This window comes from Gymnoscopelus braueri (assembly GCF_963280865.1).
Source record: "Gymnoscopelus braueri genome assembly, chromosome: 1".
NCBI classification, from domain to species: Eukaryota; Metazoa; Chordata; class Actinopteri; order Myctophiformes; family Myctophidae; genus Gymnoscopelus; species Gymnoscopelus braueri.
Genome location: NC_137603.1, coordinates 43,543,530 through 43,555,866, shown reverse-complemented (window position 1 = coordinate 43,555,866; position 12,337 = coordinate 43,543,530). Strand labels below are relative to the sequence as shown.

Sequence of the window (12,337 nt, the reverse complement as noted above, 5' to 3'; positions counted from 1 at the left end):
ATACATGACCATGGGATATGGGTTTAGCTCCATGTGGTACATGATGGGGTTATGCTTGGTTCTGTTGCCCATGGCCAAATGTGGAGACTCCCCGGTTCCTTGAGCGTATGAAACAATGGCCTGACTTGGAGCCCTCCCTGCACAGTGATAAACTGAATGAGAGGAAAGAAAACATGTTTTCTATGAGGTTTTCTGTAGACTGAGTGAAACCTTTGCATTGAGTGCTGCTAAAATCAACTTGTCACACAACCTTCACATGTGTAGGCTATAGGCCTTCAATAATGAGATTCGACTGCTCAGTTCATTGTCATTGATTGTTAATCCAAAAATATAGCCAACCCTAAATATGCTTAATATTAAAATAACTTTAACCACTGGACAGATATTTCTAAGACTATATCATGTTAAATGGTCCTAAAATAATAACATAGGCCAGTAGTTCTCAAAGTGGATTCTATAGGGACTCTCTGGGTTCCTTTAGGACAGTGGTTCTCTAAGTGGGGTCCTGGGACTCTAAGGGTTCCTTTATGGGGTTCTAAATAGACCCCTACAAGTCTGTAACTCTTTTGGTTCCATTTGTATACTGTCAGAATTAAGGGGGGTCCTTCAAATTTAAAAGTTTGAGAACCACTGCTTTAGGGGGTTCTCCATTGACTCCATTGACCATGTAACTCTAACGGGTCCATTTGGTTCCATTTGTATACTGTCAGAGTTAAGGGGAGACCTTGACATTTAAGGTTTGAGAACCACTGACATAGCTACTTAGCAGTCTGGAATGTTTTGCCTACCTGTTAACCTGCGAGTGTCCTTCAGTGTCTATCTGCAGAGCGGGAAGGTCCCGATCTGGGCAAGCAGATCATCTCGTTATTCGTCCTCATTAGATCATTCCTTGTAGAATAAATTGTCTGATATTTTTTCGAATCTTGAAAGGCAATTGGCTTATGCCATCCATCCGTAAATCTGCAAGAAATGGAGGGCTATATACCTGCTGTCTGCTGTTCAGTGGTTGTTAAACCGGAAAAACTGGAAAATGCTATCAAAATGTGAGAAGAGCTTTTCCACTTTCCAACCAAGACAGTAAGCGTCCCCTTATGATCTGAAGGGCTTTATTATAGGACTCCTCCTCTCATCTCATGCAAACTCCAACCGCATGATTCACACTCAACTGCAGCGTATGATACCAGCAGTGTTGGAAAAAGTAAAAATGTTACTTAAGTAGTATTTACTCTCTCAAATACTCTGTTACGAGTAAAAGTCCGGAATACTACATTTACTTGAGTAAAAAGTACAAAAGTATTGCTATCAAAATGTACTTAAAGTAGCCTACCAAAAGTAGAAAGTATGCTATATGCTACTCATTATGCAGAATGTCCCGTTTCACAACGTATAAAATGTATAAGAGTCTTTTGAAAATAGCAGATCTACAAGCTCACAATGCACAATGCTGGCATTGGAGGCATTGTGAGCTTGTAGATCGGCTATTTTCAAATGGCCGAAATGTATATAGCCTCGGGCTGAAGTGGTTAATGTAATTTTGTCAATCAAAATCTACAAAGTAACTAGTAGAAGTAAAGTAATTGAAAATGGTAAATACTGAAGAAAGTAAAAAATACCTCGACATTTTACTTACAAAGATAATTAATTTGAATTGAAACATTCTTCGTTCTTACGACCACTCTAGAGTTATGACAAAAAGTTCAAAGTTGATTCTGACGCAATAGGCATTCTGGAAATGTGATTTTGGAGCTATGTTTTCACATAGCTCCTAAATCAGATAAAGGATCAGAATGTGGGCCATTTAGCTAGGCGACTTTATTTTCTTTTTTTTTTAAATAAACAGATCTACTGTGGCATGATGGAGTATAAAGTGCTGCTGAGAGATATATAGGTCTATGTGTAGTGTCATTTTCTTTGAAATAACGCGCCCAGAGCGCCGTCTGTAGCCCAGTCCACTGTTTCCCAAACAGTGGGTTGGGACCCATGTGTGGTTATTATCATTTTTCTAAATAATGTCATAAATAAAAAAAATAAGTAAAAAATAAAAATCAAAGAAATTCCATAAATTAGAAAAAGAATGCTAGTAGTGAAAGCTGATCTACAAGCACACAGTGTCGCCATATTTTCACTAGTTTGGGTCACGGGGAGACATTTCATTTCTCTTTTGGGTCTTGAGCTAAAGAGTTTGGGAACCACAAAATAATTGGGTTGTTTCCCCCAAAAATCAAAGGTTGTAATAAAAACAAAAAACAAAGGTAGAAATGATAGCCTCGAAGGACTATTAAAGTCTTATGATGAATAGTTTTAGTCATTGGTAATTTTGTGTGTAGGTTATTATTATTATTATTATTATTATAGGGTATTATTATTGTTATTAGCCTATTATTATTATTATTATTATTAGCCTATTATTATTATTATGATGATGATTATTATTAGGCTATTATATTTTTCATTGATTTGATGTAGGCTAATCCTTTCTCAACTTTTCCAAGCTGGTGTCCAGTGGTGTAAAGTAACTTAGTGCATCATGTACTCAATAACCCACAAACCAACAGTCAGAAGTTTAGGAGTAGTTTTTGACCCATCACTATCTTTCACACACCATATAAAAAGCACCAGAAAATCTGCCTTCTTCCATCTGCGCAACATAGCCAAAATTCGCCCAATACTCTCACTTCCCGATGCCGAAACCCTGGTTCATGCTTTCATCACTTCAAGAATAGACTACTGTAATGCCCTCTTCTCCGGTTTACCATCAACAGCAACACGTGGCCTTAGATTAGTTCAAAATGCAGCAGCTAGATTACTAACCAGGAAAAGGAAATATGATCACATCACACCAACACTCATAGCACTACACTGTCTGGCTGCCGATACAGGCCAGAGCCGATTTCAAGGTACTAAACGGACTTGCCATCCTACATGTCCAGTTTAATAGAACCGTACATCCCTGGACGTCCACTACGCTCCCAGGATGCTGGTCTCCTCTCCTCACAGTCACAAAAAATAATAAAGTAACAGCTGGGGGCAGAGCATTCACACATCGTGCCCCCCTATCTCTGGAATACTCTCCAAAAATAATAAAAGTTGTTAGAGATGCCGACTCTCTGGGCATTTTTAAATCCAGGCTAAATCTTTTTTCCCTGCATTATGGTTCCCCCTAGTTTTATTGAACTTGTTGCTTGGTTTATTGCCACGTTCTTGCCCTGTGGTTTTAAATATTGTTCAAAATGTACTTTCTTTTTTTCTTTTCTTTGCTGTGTAGCCTACTGCATGGTAACCTGACCATGCGGGCGCATTTTACGGTGTTTTTTTTTGACTACTATGTATTTTGTGTTGCACAGAGACCCTTGGGGTGATGTTGCACTATAGATAAAAAAATAAATAATAAACTGAAACTGACTCAAGTACTGTAGGCCTACTTAAGTTTCTTGACCTGCGGGTGCACACACACACACGCACGCACGCACGCACGCACGCACACACACACACACACACACACACACACACACACACACACACACACACACACACACAATGGTTAAACACAAATTGCAAGGAGTAGGCCTAAACTATTCGTTTTATGTTGTCAATACACCTGGGCATATGCACACACACACACACACACGCACACGCACACGCACACTTGTTCTTTATAAGATTGCATTTATTATAATCACAAACAACACATCCTCATGGTAAAATGGACAACACAAAAAGCAGAAGGCGTCTATATTGCAGGTTTTGTTCTATGAAAGTAATAATAAAGTGGGGTTGATTGTGATGAGGTCACCACGGTGATGGTTTGGATAATGCAAATGCTAAAACCAGATTTTGTTGTGGAGCATTGGGCATGATCTTGTGGAGGTCTGTTTTATAACATTGACCGTTTTCTGTGCGTACTATTCTCAATTACTGTATATAGTATTTAAAGTGGGCATATTATAGAACTTTGAAGAACATGATTTACTGAGTTTTTCTCCTCAACATGTTAAGTATACTTCCTCAAAAATACACATTTATACTTTTTTCTGTTGAAAATATGTTACACACATTGTTGCCAAATCATGATCTTCTGTAAAAAAAAGAAGCAGAGGCAGTCCAGCTACCATGTTAATCTCGACTTCATCTGTTCAAGGATTCAAGGTCATACACAAATTAAAGTCAGTTGGAAGAAGGGGTGTCTGTGACTCCAAAAGAAGATCTTTTCAGCTGAACAAAGCATAAACACTAAATAACCTGCACTTGTAAAACATGTGAGAGTTACAACAAGGTTGTTGATCTGAGAAAAAAACAGAAACAAATTAATTATAGATAAATCCAGGATAAAGAGGATGCTATCCATTCTTGGAATGTTTCCTCTTGGAGTGGGTGTGGTCCAATATTCAAGAACTTATATGGAGGGTTTTTTAAAATAATAATAATCTGACTCAGGGTTATACTAAGCTACAATGTGATGATTAAAACCAAGCCTGATCTGTTTGATTTAGATGCACAATGACCTAGATTTTGGAGTTTCTGTGCATGTACATTTCCAAAGAACTGAGGGCAATTTCCAAGCAGTGACAGGCCACTGCTAGGGCAAGCACATCAAAGAACCTCTTATCCACAAACAGAGCTCGGTCTGTGATTTTGATATGATGATGAACCATAGCTCCAGGTAAACTTTGAACAAGGACCTCATTTGATAATCGACAACAGTTGTACTATACCCCAGAACAGTGCACCATCATGTGGCTCCTTAAGTAATAGCGGAAGGGTGAGGTGTGGGGTTATGTATGGAGATGTTTTGCTCCATGTCTCCTGACTTCATGTAGTCTGTGGGATCAAGAACAGCTTTAGATATTGTGGTTTTGCTCCCCCCCACCCCCAAGCATTTTGTCAGATCCATTGACAAGCATTTAGATCAGTATCATGGGACATCTTCTACATTGTGCCAGATGAAAACCCTGTGGCGATATTCTGTCAAACTGCACATAAAGATCTTACTTGAACTGCAATAAATTGAACATTTTCATAATTTGTTGACAAGTGTTTGGCTTTTTTTGTGGGTTAGTGTGAACCAGCTGTTGCCCAATATAAAAAAATGCAATGTTGGAGGTCAATAAAAGCAATGGGACACCATTAAGTCACATACATAGAGGCTATTAGTTCAGCCTTTTCCAGTAAACTGGAGCAAATAAAACATGTATAAAATGTTAATCTAACTGAAACTTAAATAAGAAAACCATTGCCTTATAAGGCCAGAGTGGGAGTTAGAATTGGATTGAATAAATGTTGCCATTTGCCTTGGTATAATACTTTTGAAGTTTAAATGACAGCCAAAGAACAGAGATTTTAGCCTGATACAGGGAAAATGTGTCCTTTAACATTTATTTCTGCACTTAAGAGAACATGTCTTTGGAAGAATGAATTACATGAGTATTATATTGTAGACATACTGTACTGTTGCTGGTCTGAAAAGTTGAACCATGGCTGTTCCAGGTGGCTCAGTTATGGAAACATTTCACTAACCATTGTCTACAAGAGAAATAAAATTTGCAAACCACATGGTGTACCAATATTTACTGATTAAAGGTCTTCCATCTTGCGGTGGCAACGTATCAAACTAAAGGAAAGCCTCTATGCCACAATCATTCAGTAGTGATTCATGGATTAATTAAATTTTGAATTACCCTGCTGAAAATGTATCCCAACTTCTTTCAGTCCACAGCAGTGGCTATATGAAGCTGTAGTGATAGTAGCCCTATAATAAAATAATCAACAAGACAACAATGTTTTGAATTGTTGCTTGTGTGTTTCAAAGGAGAGCAGGCATTGACCATCAGAACAAATCCTTCCTTTATAACAGGCATTTTTGTAATCATGTATTACGTATCAAGTATTACGTCTGTGATTAACAATTTTCCTTGAATGTGAAATTCCACTTAATTTTGGATTTATGTTGTTTATGACAGTATATAGAATATATTTATCTCTTCAGATGAACTTTCAATTAGCAAATAATTAAATATTAAAGTTACTGGTGTTCTTAACTTTGGAATAAGGTTCTTCGTGGCAACAAACATTGACTGCACGGTCCTTAAACATAGAAATAACAAATATGAAGACTAAAAATAACTAGCATTCCGCTTCAATCATAAAACTTCTAAGGCTGTTGCAAAAACAAAACAAGGCTACTGCCAATCCATAACACCAAGTAATCCATTTCCCACGAGTTATGGACTTGAAAAAAACCTGTTTATTCGATTTACTCAATGCTTTCACAGATCTCCTGCTATCTCCTTTTACTGTAGACCAGTGGTTCTCAAACTTTGTTTTAATTTCAAGGACCTCATAACTCTGAGAGTGTACAAATGGAACCGAATGGGACCCATTTGTACACTCTGAGTTACAGACCTGCAAGGGTACATTTCGAACCCCCTCAAGGAACTCCGAGAAGTCAAGGAACACATTGAGAACCACTGCTGTAGATTCTATTCCTCTTCATCCATGGGCGCCCACTCCCCCTCATTCCACCACGTTGGGTCGTCTTTCTCAGTCCCACTCCCCGTCCTCCGCCTGCTCCCCCCCGTCAGGGTTGTCGTCTCTCGGTGGCTCGGGAATGCGGATGTTGGCCAGCATGTCCCTCATTGCCTCCATCAGACGATTGACTTCCTGATTCAGCTCCCGCCCTGCACGTGCAACTTCCATGTCATCCTCCCGATTCGGTCCATCCTAAACCGAAAATCAATACAGACCATCAATACACCTACAGTACAAATTCCCTGCATCTAGGTGTTGTTAAGGCGTGTTAAGGTGTGTTAAGGCATAGGCTGCACAAAGAGGTATTTATGCGATATACTGTAGGACAGGGGTCTTCAACGTTTTCAGGCCAAGGACCCCTTGGCTGAGAGCGAGATAAAGTAGGGACCCCCATTATACATTGCATAAAATATTTATTTTTTCATAGATTTCATAGGCAGCTTCATAGACTTGTTTCACAGCACTATCATGTTGGATTCATGTTAATGTGTATTTCCAGACATTTAACCATGCACTTAAACAATACTTAGTAAACCTGACCTTTCACTCTGTACTTAATCTGCTCTTCCCCCCCCCCCTACTAAAGTTCTCCTTAGAATAGGGATGCTTGGTTGAAGTGGTTAATGTAAAAATCACACAACGATTTGGCGGAGCTCCTGTAGTAACTCTGAGGACCCCCTAGGGGTCCCGGACCCCCTGTTGAAGACCTCTGCTGTAGGAGTATAGTTACACTTATCTTTATTAAAGCTCACTATGTACTGTAACTTACTGTTACATAACTGTTCTAACGCGGATTTGAACCTGGGTCTCCTGCCAAGTGCTGGATTTTCTTTTTACTACCGAGCTCATAGAGCCTGCCTGCTTGCTCTCGAAAGAAACAGAATTTTGACCTTTATTAGGTCGTGTCAAACCAGAAACAGGATTGTGTCAAAGGTCATGTCCAACCTAGTCACAGGATCCAAATGTCTCGATAGAAGAGCAGGGAGAACAAATACAACCACCCCAATTGTATTAACATACTCTATCATACAGATTGGACAAAATACAAATTCATTCACTAAAACAAATTATATAATAAGAGTTTTAAGTTATAGTATGCATGCAGCCCCGGAGTGACTCTTGAAACCTGACAAAGCTAGACAAAACTACCACTGTGATTTGATTATTTGACCACGTTTAGTACCAGTAGCTAGAACAACTGTATGAACTTGATCATATGACACATGCAATGATGCTGTGTAGAGCACTCTCTCTTGCATTTTTGTTTTGTTTATTTTGTTTTATTAAGACTGATGCAAGACTGAGACGCAAAGACAAATACAAAAAACACAGCAACCCCAGCATGAGGCCTTATTTATCAACACTATATTTACCTTCTTTTGCATGCAAACAAGGCTAAGAGTCTAAAAGCCCTGCTAGTGCCCTCAGGAGGTCATGCGGATGGATGCTTACACCAAACCGGACCAATGTGGTTTGAACCCAACCAAGATTGCCATCCTTAGAGCCCTCGCTCTCACTCTACTCTCGCACTAGTGGGATTAAAAATAAATAAAATAAAGAGGCAAAATGTAAATTAATATTAATGCCAGAACCTATTCACTGAATGGTTAACACAGGGTTATCTTTAAATCAAGGGTGCGAGCACGACTCCAACTCGTTTCAACAATGTGAACCTTCTTACCGGGTGCACGGTCTGGAAAAGTAACTTTACAATAAATCTCTGTAAGAGAATACCAGCTCTCACGGAACTTCAGGCTTGACGCCTAAACGCGTACGCTGCTGTCTGCTCTGCAGCATACCATGCCTACTTAATATATATATATATAAATAAAAGTGCCTTAAAAGGACTGTTCCGTGAGTGCTGGTATTATCTTACAGAGATTTATTGCAAAGTTACAGGGTTAACAACAACAAAAACAAATTGAATTAAAGTACCATATAAAAAGTACCAATTAAAAAGCATACATCTCAGATTATATAAAATGATGATTTGGGCAGCATTCCCTATTCCCCCATCTCAAAATATTTTGTTCCAGGGACCCCCAGAAGCAAAGATTTGAGTTAATGTTTGCTTTAAAAGAATATATATATTCAAAGATTTGCACACATTTAAAAAAATAGCAGATCTACAAGCTCGTAGCGCAGCACTCGGTGCAGCTCTATGAGCTTGTATATCTGCTATTTTTTAATAGCCAAAGTGTAAAATAATGCTTTTTAGCTCAAATGAAAAAGTGACACAGATGCGTTGGTCTTCATGGGTTAAAGGAGCAGTTCTCCCAAATAATTACATATTTTCTATCAATTACACACCCCATGAAGCCTTGAATTCATGTTTTCTTCGCATTTCTTTTTTTTTTACATATATATTTTTTGGGGCTTTATTGATAGGATAGTAGTCTGACAGGAAATAGGGAGAGAGATAGGGAGTGACATGCAGCAAAGGCCGTTGGGGTCGGGACTCGAACCCGCGGCGCAGTGTCAGGCTATTTTAGAGCCTAGGTGCCTAGCGCAGTGGTCCAGGCCTTTTTTGTCGCATTCCTAAGCCAATAATTTGATGACTGGGTCATCGGTCAGTAGGAGACTCAGGCTCAATTGAGTCCGCCGGTCATCAAATTATTGGCTTAGAAATTCCGACAAAAACTAAAAAATCTCCATGAATTCAAGGCTTCATGGGGTGTGTAATTGATAGAAAATAAGTAATTTTCTGGGTGAACTACTTCTTTAATGGCTATAATCAGAAGCCTGATGGTCTACAAACGTACAGAAATATTAAGCGGCGTTAGCGTAATGACTTCCTGCATGTTTTCAACCACACGTACATTCTGAGAAGTCAGTCAGATCAAAAATAAAAAGATTAATCCCACTGTGGTTGTAGAAGCGTTTGTATGTACTGAACACTTAATCAAATCTGATCATATGCACGTTTTGTGTGCACCCTGCACAAAACAGATTACAAGAATTTAGCAGACGCTCTTAGCAGACGCTCTTATCCAGAGTGGTAAATGGTCAAGTAAATACAGTGCAAAGAAAGAAAATGAGTGCTGCAAAGTAATAAGGATATGGTAAACGGATACAGGTAAAAGTTAAACCTAGCATCTGTCTAAACCAGCGTTTCCCAGCCGGCCCTTTAGTGTGCCGTCTGAGATGCCTTGGTGTTTCCGTGTAAAATTTCGAATGAAAAAAAAATAATCTATTACTCCCCCAAAATAAATTTCAACTGCCCCTAGTGGCATAACGGTGAGGCCAACGGAAATGGCAGTGGATGTGTTGGATGCAGCTCAAAGTGAACTTATACTCAGGTATTTAGTTTGTTGCCGTCCGACCTTCCTAGCCCGTGTTATCAAAGAAAAACGGGCGACAATGGCCAAAACTCGGCGATCGAAAATCGGCGAAAGTGGCCGTTTACAAGATGTTTTGGCCCATTATCTCTGGAACAGAAGGTCTAATAGGCTCAGTTCAAAGCTTGTTGGATGCGTGACTGAGGACATTATGAGATTTTTGGGGGGTTTTCGGGCCTATAAGTATGGAAATTGTTCGGATGCGTGTGTGTGTGTCTGTGTGTGTGTGTCTGTCTGTCTGTACACACACACACACACACACACACACCTTTACTTGGCTTTTTTTCGCTCTCATCCTCCACCTGTTGATGAGCCTGACGTTACAGCGATTCATCCATACTACTAATGTTACCTTTATGTGGGCCAGGGAGCCAGATTAACAGGTAGAATACAGTAATGTGACTGTCACTGCCTGCAAAAATGTGATGTTAGTAAATTGAAGTTCACTATAGCCGCTTAGCCTGCTTAAGCCCTTCAAATAGTGGCGAGTGGTGGGAATTAGAAATTGAATTTGTACCTGCACTTGAATTGCTGGGCCGCCGTGCTAATTCTTCTAATCATTTTAGTTAATTAGTTGAAGTGGGTCCGTGGTGCTGAACTCTTAACTCTCAAATGATTTGAATTTGAGAGAGAAAACTGCAGTAGCCGAGGCTTGTAAGACCCGCAGTTACGGGCATGTGTTTGTTTGTTTTAAAGCGATGTAGCTATGTAACGTCAAGCTTTGATGGATTATTATATGGCACCGGGGGTGGGGGTTCCCGATTGTGCGCTCTGCCCCCCCCCCCCCCCCCCGGCCCGGTTTTGACTCGTGCATACAGTACATCTGCAGAGTACAACTAGCATCTGTTGCAAGTAGGCAAAAAGAAGTGATACAAATAATGAGTGCTAGGAGTTGAGGTAGGAGGTCTGAAGAGGTCAATTTTCAGACTACAACAGAAAGAGTGAGTCTTGAGGTCCTGACGACATGCAGGTGACAGGAGTCAGAGGAAGATGCAGAAAACAGAACCAGATGGAAACTGATGATCCGCTGTGGCAACCCCCGATGGGAATTAGCCGAAAGAAAAAGAAGAACAAGTCTGCAGTCCTGACTGAGAGGTGTCATCCCACAACTTGGGAGCCAGGAGGGTAAAACGTCTATGACGCTTGGAGGGCATACATCCTGTATTAGCTGATCTGAGTGAGCGGGAAGGGGTGTATGGGTGAACCATGTCCTGAAGGTAAAGGGCTGTCATGCCATTGATCGCCTTGTAGGTCATCACTAGTGTTGTGAATTGGACACCGGCAGCAAACGGAAGCTAGTGAAGGGAAAAATAAGGGTGGAGATGAGAGGATTAGGGTGGTTGAAGACCAGGCACCCTGCTGCATTCTGGATCAGTTTTAGGGGTTTGAGTGATCATCTCTGCAGACTAGCAAGCAGGGAGTTGCAATAGTCAAGCTTGGAGATGACTGAGGCTTGGCTAAGGAACTAGTGACTCCTTGGCGAGGAATGGTCTGCTGATCATCAGGATGTTGTACAGTGCAAACCTAAAGTATCAAGTGATCGCTGCAATGTGTGCTGCAATTTGTGCCTTGAAGGAAAGCAGACTATACGGGACCACTTCCCTTTTCTTGGGAGTTGGAACAGGAGTCACCAGTGTGCTGTCGATGAAAATGGTAAAACCCTGCAAGGGAAAAGACTCCAGGGAAGAAGAGAAGCTCACTCTTGAAGAGAGTCAGAAGAAAAGCTAAGATTGTGTGAAATACACTAGTCAGGGTCCCCACTTATTTTTTGGAATTCCAAAACATTTCCATAACTTTCTGCCAAATTTCCATGACTGTATTTCTGCATTTATAAGTCACAACTGCTATGTTATGATAATGGAGAAATTGGCAATAACGTGTCTAAATGTACACATATTCTTGTGTAGTCTAAACCCTAAATCATGAATACGCCTGTAAAAGTGTTTTATTTGCTAGGTAATACATAGATCCAATGAAAACTTTTTCATTCACTGGATAATAACAATAAGTTAATTTGAACCTCTGTTTATTCAGCAGGGCTACAGATGCAACACCGATAATAGTGCAGACAAAATTACCAGAATTCCTACCACTCACGATAAAAATAAACTTTACTTCAGCTTTTTGTAGTGGTTACTCATAACTCACTACAAATTTCAACCTGAGAAAATCACTAGTAATTGGTGTTAATTCGGCCATAAACCATAAAAATTTTTGTTGACGTAATCTTGTGGAGACCTGTGAAATTTGAGCCAACCTTATTCTTAAAGCAACTAGAATATATATTCAGAGAAATTAGATAACGATAGCTTGAAAGTGAAACCAAAGGGTACATAACATCCTAGCCTTAACTACATCTTTGTTAACCTAATTCTATCTCTTCCTCTCCACAATTGGATAACAGGGACAGACTAGGAGTGTCCTACATATGAAAGATGACCGTGGTTCATCTGGTTTAGATAAAAGTGCGTAGA

The 12,337-nt window shown here is 39.9% G+C and overlaps 1 protein-coding gene and 1 long non-coding RNA gene across 2 annotated transcripts in view; one reads left to right on the top strand and one right to left on the bottom strand.

The window, feature by feature from the left end:
• Positions 1-3,665: 3,665 nt before the first annotated feature.
• LOC308076035 lies at positions 3,666-4,235 on the top strand. Its single transcript, XR_013932243.1, has 2 exons — positions 3,666-4,044; positions 4,101-4,235. It is a non-coding gene; the product is annotated as an uncharacterized lncRNA (long non-coding RNA).
• Positions 4,236-4,370: 135 nt separating this feature from the next.
• The window catches only part of tcf25 (TCF25 ribosome quality control complex subunit), a 35,614-nt gene continuing 27,647 nt past the window's right edge, over positions 4,371-12,337 (bottom strand). The window contains exon 18 of the mRNA XM_080416005.1: positions 4,371-6,717. Coding sequence (XP_080272131.1) covers positions 6,538-6,717 — 180 coding nt within the window. The 3' untranslated portion in view covers positions 4,371-6,537. The remainder of the gene's footprint in view (positions 6,718-12,337) is intronic.